Raw genomic sequence first — 22923 nt, forward strand, 5'->3', positions numbered from 1 at the left:
TTATTGGCATTTAAATCATCAGCTGCATCAGACCACAAAAATAGCTGACTATATACTGTAGTAACACTTTTCAACAGAACACAGTGAGACCCTCAAACTCACAGGGAGTGCTGGAGCTTTAGACCTTAGGATCAGAAAAGAAGAGAACAAAGAGAGCAAAGAAAGGAATAGACACAGAAAAGAATAAAAAAGGACTGGGTGGGGCAGTGAGAGGGGTACCCGACAAAAGAGAAAACAGCAAGAGACAAAAGGAAGCAAGAAGCTGAAGGGAGAGCAAGGGAAAGGCAAAGAACTGGGTGGGGGAGAGAGAAAGCCAAGGAGGGAATCACATTTCATTCTGACATCACAAGTCTTCATTGAGAGACGGGCTGTGAGTAGCAATAGCCACTGGAAAGGAGCTGCTAAAACACTGCATAGTGCTTCTGTTCACTAGACTGACAATCTCCCTTCAATAAGGGATTCCTGCTATCCACAGCAGCTGACAACTTCACAACAGATTGAACGGTAAGCAATACATTCTGCCTTAAGATTCCATATTCTCAACGAAGCATTTGCATCTTCTATAAAGATGGTTCATAGTAATATTATTGGGTTTTTTTCCATAAGTACTGTATGCCTAGCACACATTAGCCATGAAGAGAGAACACATCTGAGACCAAACAGAACTTTTACATTGTGTATTTAAACCTGAAATTTACATGAAATGTTGTAATTCCATATTTCATTCAAGATCATTCATTCTGAACAACTTTTTCTGATGAGAATATAGGGTACTTCTGTACATTTTCACCTGTAGTATCTGTTATCTACAGATTTTAAGGTGTTTTACGAAATGTGTGAACAAAAATGAGTTATAGTGAGGGATAATAAATGTTTTGGAGAAAATGATCTTTTGACTTTAGCTTTTTGTAGTGTTTGTATTGCTTAGCAAATAGTTTGCTGATTCACTAGGTGGTGGAAATATTTTGCTGATTTTATTTATATTAATTGTGCTATGTGCACTTGAAACATGTTATTTTTCTGAAATCTAAAACCACAGCATCTTCTATATTCTACCCCCATGGCTCCAAGTCCATATTAATTTTCCACCTGACCCTGAACTCAACTGAAATCTGATGAAAGAAATGAATCAAGATAAAGCAAAGCTGGCTTAGCTCATAGCAAGTCAGAAACGTCCTGCATGGTTTACACTTTACAGTATATTCAAAACAACCTCAGCCACTGTCTCATAATATATGGCAACATACTGTAGTTTGCCTCTGTGATTACTGAGGAATGTCACATTTATCAGCATATTAGAAATTTATGAATTTATATTTCACTTTAGCAGATGGTCTTTGATTAATCTTGTGAGGCGATAAACTTCACTATGTCAACAATATTTTTTCAGCCAACAACATCTTCCTCATTAAACTTCCCACTTGCAGTTAATCTGTTTCTTCAATAAAATTAAACTGGTGCATAATATTTCTACCTCACAGAAACAATCTTTCTTTGAGTCTTCCAATACAACGTACTGTAACTGTATGAATTATGTGCAGAAATGAGGTGGGAAGATTGATTCTTTTAAATATCATCTAAACTTTGAAAACTGCTACATTTAAAAAACCATCAAGAAAAAAAATAGTTTTATTTCAAGTCATATGTTGGTTAACTCATAAAAGCTTGATTGTGAGCTTTCTGATATTTTTCTGTGAGCTTGGCAATGGTGTCTACAGACAGATGTGATTTGGATTAAATATTGTAAGAAACTTCAAGTATAGCATCACTATTAAATGTTCAAATAAACAATTGACCATTTCAGCACAAGTATTTATCCTGGTCTGTTTTGTGCTGTTGGAGAAAGTTCATCTCTTGAGATAATCTCAGTGAAGGAAACAAAATTAAATTCAATAATAAATCTGATCTTGAGAGACTTCATGAAAGTGATGAAACTGGGCACAGCTAATAGTTCTTGGGTAAAGAAGACTTAATTTGCTTAATTGGAATAGTGTTTTAAAGCTACAGAGCAGGAATCGGGGTCAGGGGTCATGGCACATATGCAACAGATGGGGATGGTTTGGAGGGAGACAGGAAGAAGGGAAAGCTGCCTGTACAAAGAGTCAGTCTGCAATAACAGTTAAGGCATGTTCTAAGACTACCTTTAAAGAAAAATAAAGGATAAATACCACAGGGACTTAAAAAAGGAAATCAGCAAATCACACACTTTTTGCCATTGCACAACCATCTACTGTAAAACATCCATGCTTTTTATGGAGCTGAGTGATTTCTACTGTATACAAAATATGTGGAACATTAAAAGCAACCCAGTACTTTTTGTTTCAATACACAGAAGTGTAATTTTCGTGTGAGGCAAAGTGGCTCCTTAAAGGCGTAAAGCTTCTACTGTATCAATCTAGAAATATGTGCTTTAAATGAATTAAAAGCAGAAGAAGATGAAAGAGAAGTTAATATCCACCACAGTGATTAACAACATATGGATCTCCTCAACCTGTCAAAATCCATTAACAAAATAATCTCACGTTTTTGTACCTGTTCCGTGCCAGGAAGAATAATACAAACAAAATGTCTGAATCTATTAATTCATTTAGATGGTCTGTTTGACAGGTATTAAGGCAGCAGGAAATGCAAACTGTGACAGCAAGGAAAATAAGACCAAAGAGACGAAAATAAGATACCATATCTTTGGTTTCTTTTATTATTGTTTGAACAGTGGGTTAATGTTACAGCAGCCAAAGTATTATGTTGGATCACAACAATGTAATTTTTGTATGGCTGGCATTTCAGGAAATGTCACATTAAAGATTGGTTCTTCAAACTGTTTTATAAACGAGACAAATTCTGTAGTCTTTTAGAAGCTGCAGTTACTATAACTGCTCTGTTTTAAAACTGTGTAGGAATTAATAAGGTAGTTAAAGTAATGTAACACAAAACATTTCTTTCCCACACCATGTATCTTCACTCCAAATTCATAAACATTATACTGAATATGATTTGAGCAGAGCCATATGTTTTTTTTAACATTTGTATAGAAAAAATTAAAGAATATATGGGCTTGAGTGCATTACAGTAAAATATTTTAGAAAGAGGTCTTATGCTATTATAAATCACAAAATCAAAGCTAGAGTTGTAAATTATAGATTAGATCTAGTGCATATTATAGATTAGGTCAAATGAAGTAGCAGTTTCAGTACCACTTATCTCCACCCCTTGTAGCAATTACAGCAATTCATTGACTTAAACAAAGCTCACATACAGTATGATCTTGGTTGATTTGATCTTGGTCAGTCTTGCTCCATTATTGCTAGGATTTAGAAAATCCTTTGAAGAGTGCAAAATTGACACACAGTGATGTCTCAGATAAAATTCATGTGATTTAAATCTTAATTCATCAGGGAAAAGCACAATAGCCAGCTGAATTGGGTCATCCATTTAACTACAGCTTGGAGGTGTCTGGGGACAAGAAGTGGTCACTGAACAGACTGATGAACAGAGATTTCTTTTATACATAAGTGCCTCAGAACAGAACACAGACTAATACTATCATGCCAAAGAAGAATTTCTGCTGTTCAGTAAGCACTATGAAAGCAATTTCTAGACTGCATTATTTTGGTGCAGTGATCATTGGCAGGCATACTAACTAATGTCTGTCCATTTTGTAACAGGTGCCTCATGGTCTTACCAGCATCTCCAAAGATACTAGACAGTTGTGCTTTGCAGTTTGAAATGTTCTGTTATATGTTAAACAAGGAGCTTTTCTGCAGAGGTTGTATATTAGGATATTGTTCCTTTCATGGAAATATCCCAGTGACATAAAAAGTCATTGACCAGCATTCAAATACAAACGTTAACCTTGAGGTTGTGAACAACTTTAGTAGCCTAAAGAGTGTGTACTTGCATGTGCTGCTCTTTAATCTCAACCAAGTGATGTCTCCTCTTTGAAAATGCTCTTTCCATCATTTCTGTTATTTATCCATAATGGTCTGTACTTTAATAATAATTAAATCAAAATGCAATGTATACCCGAAAGGGAATGGACAGTTTTCAAATAATAATGAACAATTAAAGCATGAAGTTGAAAAATGAAAAAAGTCAGCCCCTTGAGTATAAAATAATTTTCCTTTGCAGAGGCAGGTTTTGGTCACTCACGTGAAACACACTCAGTATTAGCAGTTCTCACCAAAACATGTGTTGCAGTTTCTTTACCTACTGAACGGATTTCCGCTACCCCATGCCATATATTAATTACTCACTGCATGAAAGAGTTCATTCAATTATGTTGAGGAAGAAGAAATTTGTGTTTTGTTTCCAAAGGGCTGGAGGGGCAAAAGTGTAATGACTATCGGTCAACCTGAAAGGAAACAAAGAAGCAACACAGGAGCAGGACTTGAAGTGATGGATTATTTTGGAAGAAAACTCCTAGCTTGCTGATGGAAATGCAGCATTTGAAGTACCATATGTCCTGTTGTGGGGCACTGCTTCTGCTCTGCCTGGCCTTAGCACCCCGGCAGCTGGTCTTGGCAGCTCCCAGCGGCCCGGAGTACCTGCAGCGTGGCTGGCAAAGACTGCTGGAAGAAGGGGAAAGTTGTGCAGACTGCCAGCCTGAAGAATGCCCTCCACCTCGTGGCTGCCTAGCTGGAGTAGTAATGGACCACTGTGACTGCTGCTGGGAATGTGCCAATCTGGAGGGCCAGATCTGTGACCTGGACAACACCAACCACTTTTATGGAAAGTGCGGGGAGAACCTGGAGTGCAGGCTGGACATGGGGGACCTGCGTGAAGGGGAAGTTCCTGAGCCACAGTGCATGTGCATCTCCAACAAGGCAGTGTGTGGCTCTGACGGGAAGACATATCCTGAGATATGTAAATTTCAAGAGGCTGCTAATGCCAGGCCTGATGCCAAGCTAAATATATCCCACGAAGGGCCATGTGAAGCAGGTAAGATTCTCAAATTGTGAACACAGAGTGTTAAATTCAGTACTTGGTGTTAAACCCTTATTAAGAGCAGAACACTGATTACGAGCATGTTACAGTGTTACATGACACCAAAAAGCTGGAGAATGCAAACACAATAAACCTTAAAACAGCATGACGTTACGAGTTCTGCTAGTATCCCAATTCACACATTAAGGTATTAAAACAAGAGTTTCCAGAGCAGAACAAAGCCACAGCTGTGAAATAGTTCTCTAGATTTTTTTCAGAAGGTGGTCAGTTACTCATTTCTTCAGCCATGGTACTTTTCCAAAACAATATGTTTTCTCTCCATGGAAAAGAGCTGAGAAAGACAATGCCGTACTGTTCAGTTTTGAGCTGTTTCTTTTGAATCCTTCTTATAAGAGTGATAGTTTATTGAACACAGTTCTGCACATTTACATTGGTTTAAAAACTTTTAAAATTAAATTAACTTTGATATGTGTGTTTTTGGATGACACACTATAGCTACAGTATTACAGTGCTTGAACCTTCAGCACTGTAACACAGCACTTCAGAACAGTACCTTCTGTGTGAGTTTGCATGTCCTCCCCATAGCTGTTCTCTAGGTGTTCAAGTTTCCTTGACAGTCCAAAGACATGCTGTTTAGATTAATTGCTGCCACTGAATTGTTTCCCACATGTGTTATATTTTTACATTACAGGTTAGGTTTTAGGCAGTTGTTTCTTCTCTTTCAATGATTCTCTGTTGTAAATGTTTGTTTATTGAAACAAACATCTCAACTTCAGATATAAGGAACGTACTAAATATTTTTAAATAATTAAAGCAGTGAACAAATTTCTGCCTTTTACAGTCAATTGTCAAATCCAGATACTGATGAGCACTTGCGTTTCCGTAGTTAGATTGTAATATTACTGTCTTTAGTGGAGGCAAAAACCAGTTTACCTCCATAACTGTAATACACCTGGTGGAAATGATTTGATCAGCAGCAGACATCTCTACAAAGTGCCACTAAATACAGTCACATGAATAATGCGTGATCAAGGCTATTTTAAAGTGTATTTCAACATATTTTCTTTTTCAAAGAATTGCAAAAGCATTTCATTTAATAATTTCATAAAATTCTGTAAAATCAGTTTACACAGGACTTTATTTCTAACACAAATGTTTGAGCTTCTCATTACAGTGTTGTGAATGTTTTACTGGTCTAGACAGGTGTAATTCCTATAAATAGAGAGGACACACAGGGCTAATTGATGAACACCTGGTCTGTGACCATTTGGCTTTTGGAATTCATGACGTTCTTGTTATGAAGAATCTTTTTTTAAGGTTGGTGGTGAAGAAAATGTTTGAAGCATCTGGTTTTAGACGAAGTCTTACTAGAACTAGGTGATAATTTTAAGATTTCAACTGCTTACTCCTGAAATCATAAAGAACAAATCCAGATTGCTGACACTTTAAACAAGTGGTTGTCTGACTTCATTGCATTGTGTGAGCAGCTATTATCCATTATAACTATTTAGACATTTTGTATAAATCTTAAGAAGGGACATTATTACATACTAATGACAAAAAAATTAAAAACCACAAGTAAATAACCATCTTCCTTACAAACGGAACTTTATAATGATAGTGTGAAACAATACTAAATATCCATGAAGGGCATTCAAAAGCCACCTTAACAAGCTGCCAGTACTTTGGGGAGCTGCCAAAGGCTGTAATTATTCCCTGATTTATGGGTTGTCAAAAAAGCTTGATACTTAGCAGTGTGATGGCTTTGGCAGCAGAAGGGACTAAACTTTTAAGTAGCAGTCGGTATTTTAATGGACAGCATTAAGTGCTCCTACTCTCTCCAATTTCTCTCAGGTTTCAAGGACACAAAAACAGAGCTGGTACGTTCTTCTGTCTTTTTTAAGGACTAGGGTCCCTCTCAACGTAAAATGTAAAAGTAAAATGGATACAAAAATCTTTTCCAAGGAAGGAAACATTCCAATTTGAGCTAATATCGTGTGGACATTCTATAACAACACAACTGCAAAAGCTAAAACACTTTCTTTTATTTGTCTTGTTACTAGTTAGCAAAAGGAAGACCATCAAAATTTCATTGAAGTCTATACCAATTTCAAAATGTTGAGTCTTTCGTTTGGTGTATGCAGATTTAGGGAAGTGATGAACAATTCCAATTCAAAAAAGTCTTGTTATAATGCACCATTCCAAAGAAGGCAGATGGTGTGTGGCAGCTTCTAACATAATTTCAAATGGAGACTGTTGTAAATAATTTTAGAAAGAGATTACCAAGGTGAGGAATGTCAAATTAATTTTTAAATTCAGACTACACAAACCAATATGCTCCACAACTAGACATGACAATTGCGAAACTTACCTACCTTTGCATTCAATGCAATGTACTAGGTGTTGTGGATCATTTTATTGTTTTATGGAACCCTCATCAAAGAATGATTAAGATGTTTAAGAAAGTCAGCCCTGCCAAAACATAACATAAAGACAATTGAAGATAAGATCACTGCATTATCATTAAAGAGGTGTGTTTTTCAGGTCATCTCAAAGAACATTTCTAGTTTCAAATAAAGGTAGTTTCTTTTCTCTTTTAATATATACTACAGTGTAGGAAAGTGGTTCAGGGAAGAAACCAAATTTCAGATTTCTACAATGTAAGTGATCTAAAAGCAGATATCCTACAAATCCTGCTGTGTTGCTGACTGTTTTTTCCATAAGGAACATTTTCACAGACAACTTCATCAACAACAGCTGAAACTCCAGCTCATACTCCAGTATAACTAGATTTAGAAAAAGGTGTTATTTTAATCCTTCAGAGGACATGCCAAAACAAAAATCACAGACAAGCCACAGTTAATACTACAAACAAATGGTGCGGCAGCAGTTGCTGTGTCTACCGACACAAACTGTCAGTTCTTCTGAATAATGAAAACCTAGCTTGCTATTGCTGTGATACCACTGTTATATAGGAGGTTTACAGTATATGCGATTCAGATTCACAGAGCAGTCGTGCATTGCATTGTAAACACAAAACCTTTGCTTGTCTCCTTGGTGTTTATTCATTTTGGGGTAATTTGTTTTTGCTGAAGAATTTTTTCATGTAACATTTTACCTGCATTTACCATTAATTTTATTAGTTGTTTAACTAGAACTACACACAATAAAAAAAGAACATGTCTAACCAAACAAAGAAATTAGTTATATATTAGTTATGGACCTTCAAGGCATACTAACAAGTAATCAAAAGTAAAATAATTAATAGAACTAATTCTAATTCCTGTTTAGTTGGCATTACATACATCAATGAAAATGCAATAACTTATGCAATATCTACAGTATAAATATAATTCTTTGGTCAAGCATCCTTGTTTAGCTGTCATTGTACCCTATAATGCCAAAAGGTCATGTGTCTGCTGGTTCTTATTGAAGTCATACTACTGTTTTTCCTTAAACAATGATATACTGTACTGTACATTTAAATTAAATGTAGGCAGTTGTCTGAAGAACCTGAAATTGTAAAAACAGACACGTGGAAGTATTTGTACTTCAGGTGCAGAATTACGTACTGGAGACATTGTTCAATTAAACATATGTTCCGTACAATTTTCCGCCAGTAATTCTAAATAGATTCTGAAGCTTACTGCATCAGTCTTTACAGCAAAAGAAATTTGAAATGACAGGTCAAAAGAAATAAAATATTCTAAGAAAGCAACAATGAATGATTCTAATAGTTGGCACAATTTTGCTGATTTTCTTAATCCTTTACAATATTTACACACAACTATTGAACTAGAAGATTTCTGCTACTTTATATACCATGGCATACAAACATAAGTCTTGAACTAAGCTGGAGAGCAGTTATGTAATATATAACTCATTCCACAAGGATTGTGAATATTGTATCCAGGTAAAGATTTTTATTCAAATGGCAATACTGCCATTGCCATTTCATTCTGCTTGTATTTAAACAAACACATTTTTGTATTTGCTTTATGCAATTTATTTTACAACATTAGTACATTTAAATAAAATCTCAAGATGAAGATCTTTTCTCTTAATTCTTCAAAGTACAGAACAACTCTTAACTCCAAAATACTGCAGGAATTCGTTGTAGCTTTCCAAAGTATATTTTAGTAGTAAAGAATGATCATACAAATTTTGATCCCTTTTTTAATGAGCCTTTTGGAATGTATTTAATATTTAATGATGTGTTATTAATAATAGAAATAATTTTCATTTGTTTAATTAGTATTTGCTTTAATGATAATGCAAGCAAGATTGCTTTTTTTAAAGAGTTGTGCAATAGTTAAAACAAACAACTGTGGTTTTAAACCAGTTCTGTGAAGTTCTGTTCCCAAACAATCCCAAACAAAGAAGAAAGCTTGCTCAAAAATAGAACTTAGAAAGTGTGTTTTGTATATAACAGCAATGGACTTGATGACCCTAGGCTATTTTTTCCTTTTTTCAATACCATTTTCCAAAACTGGCATAAGTGTTTACAGGGGTGAAAAGTACTGTATACCACTGAGAAAAAAAACCCTTCTATTTAATCAGTTTTATTGTTGCAAAAATAATGACACAATTCATCTAAACTATTACAGATGTTTAAGGCAGATGTTTCAATAATTTTGTTACCACCCTGTATTAGAATGTCTTTTCATAGAAGCAAAAGTGAGGTCTTGCATTCAAAGACATTCCCTTGCGTGCCTTGTTTTTGTTTTCAGTTATGGAGTCAACATAAACTGATTGAAATCTGTTATTCAACTAATAAACAAGGTAGGGCAAAATGAATCATGGGCCATAATGAGACAAACCAGAATCTCATCTCTTCAGCCCCTGAAACAACACTACCCTAGTGGTGAACACAGAAACAACACATCTAAATAATAATTTTATGACTGGCATTTGCCATCCATACGGACAGTAACAATGATGTTCGCATGGTTTAGCTACACATTGGTTAATGTTAGGCATTTTCCTGTGTTCAAGTAAAGTTTGTGTCACGATCACAAACCCCTCCTCTTAAGGGCGCTCCAGCTCTTCCTTGTTTGCCTCATTCCCTGCACCTGTTCCTTGTTCCAGCCCCTTTTCAGTTCCCCCTTAAAAGCCAGATGCTGACTTAGCCGGGCTCTGCATTGGTTTCCGCATCATGCGAGCCCGGGACCTGGATGTGCCTGGCTCCGTTATGGTTTTAGCTTCTGTTCTTGTTCCCGTTTCCGATTCCCCTGCTGGTCCCGACCCGGTTCTGGTTTTAAATCGGCTGTCCCGGATGGATTGTCTGGCCTTGGACTTTTGCCCTGCTTTCGGATTTCCCTCTTGACTCATCCCAGGATTGTTTGCCTCGGCCTCACCTCCCCCGACCACCAGCACTCCATGGACATGCCCCCCCTGTTTCATTCCCGTATCCTGCATGACTTTTTCAATCAGTTCTTTCCAGACCCTATGCGGACGACACAATCCAGAATTGTGAGGAAACATTAGGAAAAAGATCATGCAGGAATACGGGGATGAAAACGGGGGCGCGTCCGAAGTGCGCTGGTGCACGGGGGAGGTGTGGCCGAGGCAAACAATCCAAAAATAATCCAGAGAGGGAATCCAAAAACACAAGAATAAGTCCATAGCCAGGTGATCCATCCAACAAGGAATTAAAAACATGAACTGGGTCGGAACCGGCGGACAGGGAACGGGAACAGAGATTAAAACCTTAACGGGACCAGGCGCTTCCAGGTCCCGGACTCGCACGGTGCGGAAACCAGATGCAGAGCCTGGATGAACGTCAGCGCCTGGCTTTTAAGGTGGGCTGGGAACAGGGGTCAGGTGGACATAATCAAGTCTGAAGTGAAAGAGCCAGAGCACCCTTAAGGAGGAGGGACTATAATCGTGACAGGATCGTCTCGTCTGCATAGGGTCCGGAAAGAACTCTCTGACAGTTTGGCTGTTTACTGATAATCTGTGACTACATAATATATAAAAAAGGTCACAAAAGATATAAAAAATGAAGATATACATTTTTCAATTCAGCAGAAAACATGTATTATCTAATGATAATGGATATTAATTATATTTGAGATTCACCAGCCTTTGCTCCATGCAGCATCTCAATCTGTTCTACAGTTTCTACAGGTCCTGAATGATAAATGACACAAATATGAATTCAGATACAATAGCACATCAATTGTATAACAGCAGAAATCGAACAATATTAAGGAATTAATCCACCCACTAACTCAGACCTTTAGTACTTATTGCCAAGGTTTTGTTTGAATGACATATGAAATCAATATGTCTGGTTGACAGGTGAGGAATCTGTTTATTCGTCATTATTCCTGGTGTTTTTGGCAGTTCAGTAAAACATAGGATATTTGCAGCGAGGCCTAAAAAGAGCAAAACAAATTCTAAATTTTATTGGAACTTTTTCTAATAATGAGGTCTGTGTTTGATACTGAAGATGAGTTTCTGCTTACTATTCTTTACAATGTCTGACCTCTTTTGTATTGAACACTAAGCAGATTTTAACCTGTTTCATTTATGTATGACTGTTAATTGACACCTCACAATGGTGAGGGAAAAAACTGCCATAGATTCTTTAGGATTCAAGGGAGCAAAATCATCAAAACATCAAAATCATCAAAAGTTGGTATCAATTAACTATATTTTTTTACTGGTTGACAAATAAGGTCAACACTCGAGTCACATAAAAAGAAAATGAGAAGTGAATATAGGAATATGATTTCAAAGAAATATACAGTCAGGAGTAAAAGACAAAGAAATCCTGGAAATCCTTGAATAGCTGACCATTCTTCTCAGCTTCACAATCATTCACAATTGCTGTGGCTCTTAACAATGCCTCCCGTGATTTAAAAGGAGACATGAAGAATAAAACAGCAGCTGTGTGTGGAATCAGCAGCATAATCTCATAAACTAATGGCTAAATCTTTAAGATATTTTTAAAAAATTAAATATGCTCATATTAAATATGCTTTCCTTCTGCAAAGCAGAAGTAAGTAAGATCTAAATTTCCCTGCTGTTTCCAGTCGCTTAATTTCCCCTCTGTGCAGTTCTCAACTTCCTGGAATTTCATCTGGTCTGGTGCTTGTGGAGCTCCAGCAGAGGACATACTGTCTAGGGCTGGGGTGCACCATCTAGTTCCTGGATGGACAGTGCATCTACATTTTTTTTTCAAACTCAGCTTTTAAAGACCTAAATGAGCATATTATTGGCTTTATAGGAAATTTATAGGTTGAACTCAGGCTTTAAGGGGCTGGTGCTTTAAATAACCTAGAATCCCTGCAGACACGTAGGACCTTCAGGACCAGAATCTAGCAATAGAAGAGTATAGCTTGTCCAGTGTGAGTTATTTTTCACCTCTGTCATCCACTCTGCTTAATGCTGTCTAAACTGCTCACACACTGTAGTTGGTCTTGTGACTAATGCTCTACAAGATTACCTTTCCTCAAGCTGTTTCTCACTCTCTTTCAGTTCTTCCCATACAGTGCATGTCTGTCCATCTTTAAAAATGGAGGAAAGGGCAAATGAATGATTTGCTTCAGTTTAATTCAAGGGTTTTATTCATTACAACTGATGGAATTGTTTTGGTAAGCAAGATATAATGAACAGAGGACAAAATATAGCAACAAATAGAATAAAATTAATTCAATCCAAAACATAGTTAATATGTAACAAATTAAATCTAGAATATAGCAAGATAATTCAGTCAAATTTCCTCACCCTAATTTATAACTTATAAGGTGACAGATTGAGAAATGTTTTGTTCACAGGGTTCTTGTCACGTAGCAGTTCTTTCCGGGCCCTATGCAGATGACACAATCCGGTTGGTGAAGACACAGTAGGAATAAAATCATGCAGGAGAAGGGATGGAGACAGGGGGCGTGTCCAAGGAGTGCAGGTGTCCAGGGGAAGTGAGTCTGGGGCGAACAATCCAAATAGGATATCCAAACGGGTAATCAGGAACAGAGGCAAAAGTCCATGGCCAGGCGATTCATCCGGGGGGATAGGGAACAGGAACCGGGTCAGAACCGGCGAGGGGAATCAGGAACAGAAAGTTAAAAGCATAACGGAGCCAGACGCAGCAGGACCCCGGGCTCTCACGAAACGCGATTCAATGAGGAACCTCGAGTGACATCTACGTCTGGCTTTTAAGGTGGAACTAAAGAGGGGCTGGAATAAGGAACAGGTGTGGGAAATGAGGTAGAACAAGGAAGGGCTGGAGCGCCCTTAAGAGGAGGACTAGTGATCGTGACAGCTCTTCATCACAAGAACTTAAAATGTTCAAAAAGACACACATAGATATTTCACCCTTAAAGAGAATTCCAGAGGGGAAAAGAAACACCATGTAAAGCAAAAAGCATCTGTTGTGGCTTATTATGTATCCACCCAGATATTTTTACTGCTTGCATTTGGCATCCAAAGAATGCAAAAATGATTGGTGTGTATCAAGTGATCCATGCAAAAGGTTTCTTCTCTTGAAATGTAAAGCCAATCTGAGCGTGCAGTGGAACAATACAAAACACTGTAATCCCTCTGAGAAATAATCTTGTATGGAATGTGCATGCCAGTGGTCAACCTAACAAGATTTTCCAAAAATCATAAATTCTAAATTCAGAAGAAATAGTCCCTTCATTCACATTTGGGTTTAGGGAAGGAGAATTGATGTGTACTCAATTATAGAAGTATTGTGACAGGAGCCTGCAAAAAGTTATGGGATGTTAATATTATTTTCAAATGCTCAGTAGAAGTTACCTTATAAAGTGAGTATAAAGTATATGTATAATATAATACAATAATGAAATACATATAGTATATTAATTAAATGTGGATTTTTTTCTTTGTCATTAAATGTTGAATACAATAGACTATAGATCGTAACATCTAGAAGAAAGGTCTTTTGGGGTTGGCTTAAAATTAAAAAGGAGATCACTAGTGAGATCAATGTGCCACACAATGAATCTGGTAATAACGAGATCACTTGAAACCTAATGTATCCTATAGAATGAGAGTACCAGTGCTACACCATACTAACTGTTCTGAAAAAGAAATACGCATGAAGTTGTGGAGTCTTTTCACTAAAAGACAAAACAGATTAACAGCATAAGTTTAAAAAAGCATGAGTAATATTTGAAGTATTGTTTAAAACACAGAGAATAAAAACATAAAAAATAAAAATGTACATGAATAAGGAAATATGAATTACTGAGCCTAATTGCACATGACAAAATGAAATCATTAGGATATGAAGATTTCCAAACTTGACAGCAAGCAAGAATGTTTTTATTTGTGAGAGGAGACAGATTACTCCTTGCTGAGACTACACAAAGGGACTTTGTTTTCCTGAGGTCTCTAAATATTCAATAAGAGAAAGGTAGAAGGTTTTGGGATCAAAAGACTATCTTCTGATGAAAACATAAATTTAACATATTCTTACTATACTCTGAGTCTTATTGTGTTCAGCAGAGTCTATTTAGAGCTGACGATAAAAGACCATCAGTTTTTTTTTCTGAAGAACAAATAAAAAACTGCATCTTCATAATCTTTAAATGATTTAGCATTCAACAAGAGAAAGTGAGGTTCCTTTAATTACAGACTCTCAGCTTTAAATTAAAATGGGCATGTCTTGCACCATTAAATCTGCACGTTGAGTACTGAAAAAGATGATGGTTGACTTTAGTGCCAGTTATGCAGCTGTGAGCATGACATTTTCAAGAAAAAATAAATGTATCCTCTAAACGCAAAGCTGTAATGTAAATAGTCTGTGAATTTCACAGTTACTGGTGAAGTCTCTCAGTATTTCGAAGACCAGCACATGCATGCCATTTTTCAAACAAGGTTTTAAGTATTGTTAACAAGCACATTTTTAGGTGTGCTGTGACCCAAAAGACTTTATAGTTGTTCTTTATTTCTGTTCATTTTTTTTCTTTTATCATTTTGGGAGATACAAGGCTGTCTGTTCTTATAAGGTGGGGATTTACATCGGTAATTTAGAAAATATTATAAACAGGTCTTTACGTGCAGATATTTTTTTCTTTCTCTCCAGGTTTATGAAATCCATATTGAAAACCTAGCCTACGTAATATTTAGGCCTTACTTGTGTCCAAGTTTGTCCCCTTAAGGGATATAGCACTAAGTTCATTTTATTGCTCAATTTACTCAAAAGCAGATTGAGCGGATATTACAACAACTCTCTTAGCTTCTTTGAGATTGCAGGGAGCCAGTGCTATGCTCATAAATTCTCAGTGCTATGCTAGTCTTATGTTAAAAACGTATACCTATGGGAAGATATATAACTGAAGGTCACTGCTACTTTACTGCTAGACTGATAACAAGAATGTACATTACAGGTGATGTATTGTCCCCTCTGTAATGTTTCATGCTCTAAAAGTCAGTATTATAGCTTTCACCCATTGTGATTTACCTAAGTTGATCACTGCTGTTTGCTAAATTGACAAATCTTTTGCAGTTTAAGTTCCCATAACAGAATTTATCAGAGTTCCCCTGATGCACTAATGGCATCAATAACAGTGAAACATTACAGAAACAGCAACCCTCTGCAAGATTCCCTGGAAATTAAATTCCATGTCTCTAGAGGCAGATGGATTTTTTTTCCCCTGCCGACATTGCTTGATTTGATTGGATTCTCTTCTTGCCAAAGAGATTGTCAAATCTGGGATCTTCAAATTAAAGCCGACCCTCTGCAATGAATGAAGGAAAGGGCTATATGAGAGCATGCCATGTGCCCAGACTGTATACCCAGCTGTCACCATGACCAATCAATTAAAGTAAAGACTTGCATGAGCTTTGTAGAGCTTTCAGGGCCTAGAAATTCTTCTCTTATGCAGGGCTGTGGGATTCTAAAACACATTTACTGTAATTAGAGAGACAACAAGATGTATTTTTTATTAATGTAGAGTGCTTACACAAAGTTTTTCACACATCCCAAAACTAGTTTGATAAATATTACAGGTATATATTTCTACTGCTCTGTTTTGTGTTAGACTTTAAGTCTAATGTGGGTACTTGAATAGTCAACGAAAATCTTAAATTTTACAGCTGAAGTGGAATTTAATTGGTTTTGTGAGTGTTGAACTGAGCACATAATGTGTCCTTACAAGACAATATAGGCAAACAAGACAGTTTCACAGAGCTCACTTCATCCTAGATTTTCTACTGACCAAAACTTTCTTCATAATACAAAAGGAGTATTGTATCAGAGTCCTTCAAATGGCCAAGGGACTTGCTCAAAGATGTTTGCACAACACAGAATTTGCTCTTTATTTGCAGAATGTTTTTCTGAAGACACCAGGAAATCTAGAAACAAATTAGAAGTTAATTTCTTTCATTTTAATATTTTGTTCTTTAAAAAGTGTTCCATTTTGAAAGAGTAAACAAAAAGTAGATCAAAATGCGTTCACGTTGGTTTGGTAAGTACTTTGTTGGAGTATGCAATAACTATATAAAAGTACATTACAGTTTTGTTCAGGGTACATTATAATTGAAGTGTAGTAATAGACAAAATGGCATCCTGACTCACTCCTATCATACAATCCCATGAACTCTACCTTATGGTCTAGTTATGGTTTCCCTTTAGCTGCTAACGGAATTGTATGCTTTTGTGCAGCCCCACATATCATCTCTCCACCGTATGACATATGGAACGTGACCGGTGAGGATGTCATTTTCGGTTGTGAGGTATTTGCTTATCCCATGGCCTCAATTGAATGGAGAAAAGATGGAACAGAAATGTTTCTGCCAGGAGATGATCCCCATATCTCGGTCCAGGTAATTGACAAACACCTGTCTTTTCCAGTGACAATAACAAGAGGGTAGGTGACCCAACAGCAGAATCCAAATTTGTAAAACTCGAAAGATTATGGTAATAAATAAGCCTAGGGTAGCTTTTACATTAAAAATATGAATCTAATTTTGAGTTTGCTCTACACTGTTAAGTCGGCAAATAAATATCAGGCATAACATCAATTATTTTGGTTTTGTCCTATGTTAAGAAAAAATCATTATAGGATCTAATTAACAATGAAACATTTAGTTTCTCGTCTCATGGATAACAAAACCATAATAAGTACAAAAATATATCAGTTTTAAAGATATATCAAATATTTATTATTAGCATAACATAAAGTTATTATTATAGAAAGTTTAAAAAATGCCAACTTAAAATACATTTCAAAATACAGGTGTGTTAATAGTAGTACTACCATAAACATCACATTGATTATTTTATCTATATCTATAATAATCTGAAAAGGTTTAAATTCACACTTACTTACCATAGCTAAAATATGCATTATATTAGTAGCTATTTTCACTGTGATTAAAGTTCGGAATTTTACTGTTGAAACAAGTACTATTACAATATTAAGTTTTCCAGATGTTTTTGCTTATCTATTTGCCACCTGCCTATTTAGACACATGGAAACAACATTTCTCTAAAGAAAGTAGAGTTTGCCAGAGAAAATAGAGGATTGATAGAGTTTTGTTGCTAACTTAATTGCTACCAAGATACATTGCTCTGTTTAACTGAGGGATATATTTTCTTTGTTTGATTTTAGACAGTCATTAAAACAGAATGAATTGAATGACCAAGTAGTGAATTATATTTTAACCTTTTTTCTTCATGTATACAGTATGTATATAATTACCCCCCTTTTAGCACAGCTAGTGGTGGTCTTGATTCTTTTTATGCTTTAGTGAAGGCAAGGTGAAAGAGGGTTTGAGATTGTGGTTACGACATTTCTGTTCACTCATTATAATATTATGGAAATTCTTTCCATTGTACATTAGAAAAGAAGCAAATAAACATTTATTTTATTTTTATTTATTTTTTAGTTCTCTCTCATGATATCTGGATCAAGATAGTTACAAAGCTTGTATATGGCTTTACAAGTAAGAGGTTTGCAGGCACTGTTATACAGTATGTATGAATATGACCGTATAATGTAGCTTCTTCAAAATAAAGAAGAGTGGTTTAGTTTAGTATTCCTATTTGCTGAATTTGGGTTTATGCATCAGCTCTACACAATTTCATAACAGTCCAGAGCACTCAGAAGAAAAATGTCAAAGGATAACTGTCCTACATTAGATGAAGCACTGTGATTTATTGACAGATGAAAAACAGAAGTGACAAATTTCCAGATTGTTCAAAGTGCTTATTGAGCAGATATTGAGTTACACTATCCAGCAACATCAAGGCTATTTGGATATAATTACTATTCCTGCTCTGTTATGCGTTTGGTCTGGAATATGTGTCTCCCATCTCATGGAGAATAAAGGCATTAGAAAGAAATTGGCGCAGAAAAGAATGAACAAAGCAAGAAAACTAAAATACTCTATATTCTTTACTGAAACCTAAGTGCTGCCTTTTGCCACTTCTCTACAGCCACAATACTACTTATAATAGGATTCAGATGTTAGCTTTTCCAAAGTGTAATTTTCTGCCCAAAATACATATAATTTCTTGCTTCCCAGAAAGAATTAGTACCTTCAGCCTGAAATTAAATGTGCTGGATAATGAGGTGAGTGCTGTGATCAAATATTTTAGATATTGTATATATATAGATAGTGTGATAGCTATTTCAGCAAAACAAAGACAACTTTTAGGAGCAGCATAAGAAGATTTCTGCTGCCAAAAACAAAAAATTAATTTGATCAAAGTATTAAAATACTTCATTTTTTTCTGCTGTTTTACAAGTTTTGAGTAATTTGTTTTTTCATCTGTACTTCTGTTCTGTTATGAATATAGTGCTTGAGTGAGTATAGTAGTGACCCAAAACACTTGAGTCACAGCATTTACTGAAGTTACCATAGGAGCAAAACTGTATAAACGAAGTAAGAAAAGAAAACAGAACAAGAATAAACTAATAGTTATTGGTTAACCAATAAAGTTATTGGTGTCAAGAAGTAGCAAACGTTGTATCAGAAATATAACCGTTCAAATAAAATAAAACTAATAGGAGCAGAGTACTGTATGAACCCCATTTTAATAAAGCATATTAATAGAGTAATCATCTACCTCAGTTCAGAGGTGGCCCACAGAAGTATGAGGTCTCTGGGTGGCTGCAGATCCAAAGGGTTCGTCTGACAGATGAGGGGACCTACCACTGCTATGCCAGAAATCGACATGGAGAAGTGACAGCGACAGCCACCCTAACTGTAATCACTCCAGGTAAGACTGCTGAAACCTCCTTATGGTCATGGTTGTCTTGCCACTATTTGTACAGTATGTATGAATAGATGTTATGTGATGCTGCGGAGAATTTATTACAGATGTGTACTATAGTTCTTTAAAATATGGGTTTATATTTTGATTTTTATCTCACAGTGATAAGAGCATAAGATTCTAAGCTCTCTAGATATTCTTTCCATAGGTTGGCACATAAAAACATCTTATTAAAAAATCCTGTTGTTAACTTAAAAGCTAAGCAGAATCTCGTCTTCTGCCTGCCACAAGTGCCAAACTATTCACTGGAGGTGAAACCAATTGAAACCAATTTAAAAAGAAACCTATTAATTCCATGGCTGCTTGTTGTGCATTTAGTCAGTGCTGTTGGATCTCCAGACCCCATTATATGACAGAGTTTTGATTTGAAAAAATATTTGAAACAGCTTTTTTTCAGTTACTCAAATCCCTTTACAGAAAGTTTGATTCCCTATTCCCTAATCTAATTCTAGTGTTGACATGACTCAATTTCTCAATCTGATAACTCTGTAATAGAATTTCCATTGGATTTCTCCAGCAAAACAGACATAATGAATGAGATTATATACTTGATTTAAAATGACCTTTTTTTTCTTATACTGCTAAGGCCATTTCAGATGTGTTAGGTATAATGCACTCATACTTTTGACTGCATCATTACAAAGTTCTGATGAATTAAGTCTGAAAGTGTATCTCAGGTACATGTAGGAAAACAGACAAACTCTTGAAAGAGCACTGAAAACACACAGCGCCCTTGAACAAAATACACGGCATAATATAAGAAGGACTGCAATTTGGATTACTTCCAGTAAAGGTGCAACTACTTCTGACTTGGTTTATCCTCTTTTTTTTCATGTGAACCTGACTTTCTCTCTTTCCCTTAAAGTGCAGATAAATTGCCACTTGAAAAGCCACGTAGATCCTTTAAAATTACAAGATGTGCAAAAAGCATCTTTGTACCCATTTCATTTGAAAAATGTCATCTTTTATCTGAAGGCAAGACAAAGTTTCTTATTATTTATTGCTGGTTTGGGAGCCTTGAAGTGTACACTAGTGACACTATGGACCTTTTCATCCTTCTCAGGGTCAGATGTTTTCAGTACTTTTAAAGGCAAGACTCTTATTTAAAAATACTCAATGTACTGTTGCTTTGGATTATAGGAGTCTACAGAGACATAACGGCTGTTAGTCACATAATGACAATTAAAGGGATGTAAGAAAATGTCTAACAAAGCAAACTTACTGTACAGTAGATAAGTGTAATAGCAGGTTTATTTGATGAAGATATGGTGAGACGCGTCTCCCTCAATCAATTCTTTGGGATCTACCCATGTTTCTTATTATATATGACTATATGATATATATAAACTCAATATATGTCACATATGAAATAATTATAGTTTTTTTTACCTGTATGTATGTAATTAACTACTATAATATGTCAAAAAACACTATTTTTTAAAACCTGGTCCCCTTACATTTTTGTTTTTGTCTGTCTTAGCTGAGTGTGATACACAACTCTCCTGCTCTAACTAAATAATATGTTCTGAGAATCACATCTCCTGTTTGTGTTCCAGACCAGCTGAATTCAACTGCACTGCAGCTACCTAAACCACCTCGTCATTATACTGAAGATTACTCTGACTCGGAGGACTTTGATGACTATTATTGAATTAGTTTTGCTCTCATTCTGTTTGTGTGTCATCCAGGTCCAGGGTTTCTCAGGTTCAGTCTTTCAAAGAAATGCCATTATTGACTTGCTGTTTTTCATCTGTGAATTGGTAAGAGTGGGATTGAGCAACCAGTTTGCTGTCCCTTAGTTCTTTCTCGGTACAGCTTATTTCATGTGCAATACTTGTGGAACTTCTATTTCTTTTGACTGGTTTCAAATGTGCCAAGTAAGAGGTAAATTTCTATTCAGTTGTCATACAGTATGTACTGTAGGTGTTCATTTAAAAGAAAGTTTAAAGTTTTTTTTTAAGTAGTTCGCATAGGAAGCTGCGTCAGCATGCGTAGGCTGCAAAGAAACAGGTTACAGGTTTATTCTATGCTGAAAAGAGAAGAAAGGAAACAACGTTTCGGCTGTGGAGCTTTCTTCGGGTGTGAGAACCTGTTTCTTTGCAGTTTTTTTTAAATACAGGTTTCTTTATTCTCAAAAAATTAAAGTATTTTTAGCCTATGTTCTATTTCCAAATGCATTCCATAGCTAGATGTTACTATATACTGTAAATATAACAGATATAATTTGCTTGATTCTATAAACACTGATTTTTATTGTGTATGGAGCATAAAAGTATCTATTACACTGTTCATTGGTGACACTCAATATAAATCACAACCAACATCCCTGTTACAGGCCAGTATTAGCAAGGAAAGGAATTTTCACAAGCACTTGTTACATTCCCCTTCCTGTTTTTTCTATTTAACATCTTCAGTATTTTTTAAAATAGGTTGAGAACGTTTGTGTTCTACATGACAAAAACTAAAATGGTAAAGTATTCAGAAACTGAGCAATATGTGCTTCCTATTTCTATCTTTTGTTTTATGAAGCAATGAAAAAGTTAAAATTATATTCTGATATTTGTCTTTGTAACAAGGAAGTGAACTGATACTTTACAGTGAAACTGTCTAGAAAATATTTATTATTTTTCATGAATATTCTGTGTCTTTAAGTTCTCCTTAGTAGTGTTTTCTGCTGGTCAATCTATATCAGCTGTGTGTATAACAAATTCACTTGTTATGTATTGTAAATATTTAATCATACTATTGTACAAATAAACAAAGTGTCTGTATTTCAGCATCTGAATAAGGCTGTAATATATATTACTACATTTAGAATTTAGAAAATAACTATGCCTGTATTAGATCCAAAGTTAGATGTTTTGCTGTCATTCTTGGTTTTGGATTTTTAAAGTTCTGTGAAGAATTCTTTGCACACAAAACACAAAAACACAAAAAAACATATTTGGGAAGTGGTTACTTGAAGGGGAAAATTAAATTCAGGCCTCTATACTTCTTAGCAGTATTAACCAATAATCTGTCTTCTCATCTGGGCAGTCTCATCAAACACTTTTTCAACATGGTGTTGCAGTTTGGTTTTACATTTTTCAGTACAGCATGTGTTTGACATAATATTGGTAACAGGATTGTTTCCCTTGTTTTTCCTTTTGTCTCCGTTATCTTAGTACAGCAGGTATGCGAGCAACATTAGAGAATTTGTCTGTGCCTTCAGCTGTGCAGGGTAATTTTAATAGTACAGTGTGTAATTGCATTGAAAGTGACAATGAAGGGGGATAAACACAACCAACCACCTGATTGTGGTATCTATCAATGGTTGTAACAGAAAATGTTGAAGTCATTTACTGAGAGCACTAGTTTTTTTGTTTCTATTTTTTTTTGTGTGTTCTTTTCTGGGAAAAAGAAAACTTCCATTATATTCTGTTTCTGTGAAGCCTGCATCTTTTCCTCAGTCTAGAAAGACATTTTTATGATGACTCTCTAGTTTCTACTTCCTACAAATCAGACTTTAAACATGAAGTTTTGGTAAAGTTTCTCTTATGTTTCAAGAATTCAAAAAATGATCAGCATTTTATAGGTGTCCCTACCTTTATCTCCATTAAGATACACTACATAGCTCTGGAAATGCATATATTACTGAAGATCTAGTAATCAAAATCATGATGACTGACAAAAACATCCTTATCATTTACACAAAACTGTTTTTTACTTGCCTTTGGAGTCTTTAA

The 22923-nt window shown here is 35.7% G+C and overlaps 1 protein-coding gene across 1 annotated transcript; it reads left to right on the plus strand.

Moving 5' to 3' along the window:
• Positions 1 to 355: 355 nt before the first annotated feature.
• Positions 356 to 21974, plus strand: LOC148834985 (kazal-type serine protease inhibitor domain-containing protein 1-like). The gene is made up of 5 exons (XM_088916751.1): positions 356 to 504; positions 4315 to 4938; positions 16583 to 16743; positions 18997 to 19144; positions 20755 to 21974. Exons 2-5 carry the CDS (start codon positions 4431 to 4433, stop codon positions 20847 to 20849), a joined length of 912 nt encoding a protein of 303 aa, XP_088772877.1. The 5' UTR covers positions 356 to 504; positions 4315 to 4430; the 3' UTR covers positions 20850 to 21974.
• Positions 21975 to 22923: the final 949 nt, after the last annotated feature.

The sequence above is a fragment of the Atractosteus spatula genome, chromosome 5, assembly GCF_055471065.1.
Source record: "Atractosteus spatula isolate fAtrSpa1 chromosome 5, fAtrSpa1.hap1, whole genome shotgun sequence".
Classification (NCBI taxonomy): domain Eukaryota; kingdom Metazoa; phylum Chordata; class Actinopteri; order Semionotiformes; family Lepisosteidae; genus Atractosteus; species Atractosteus spatula.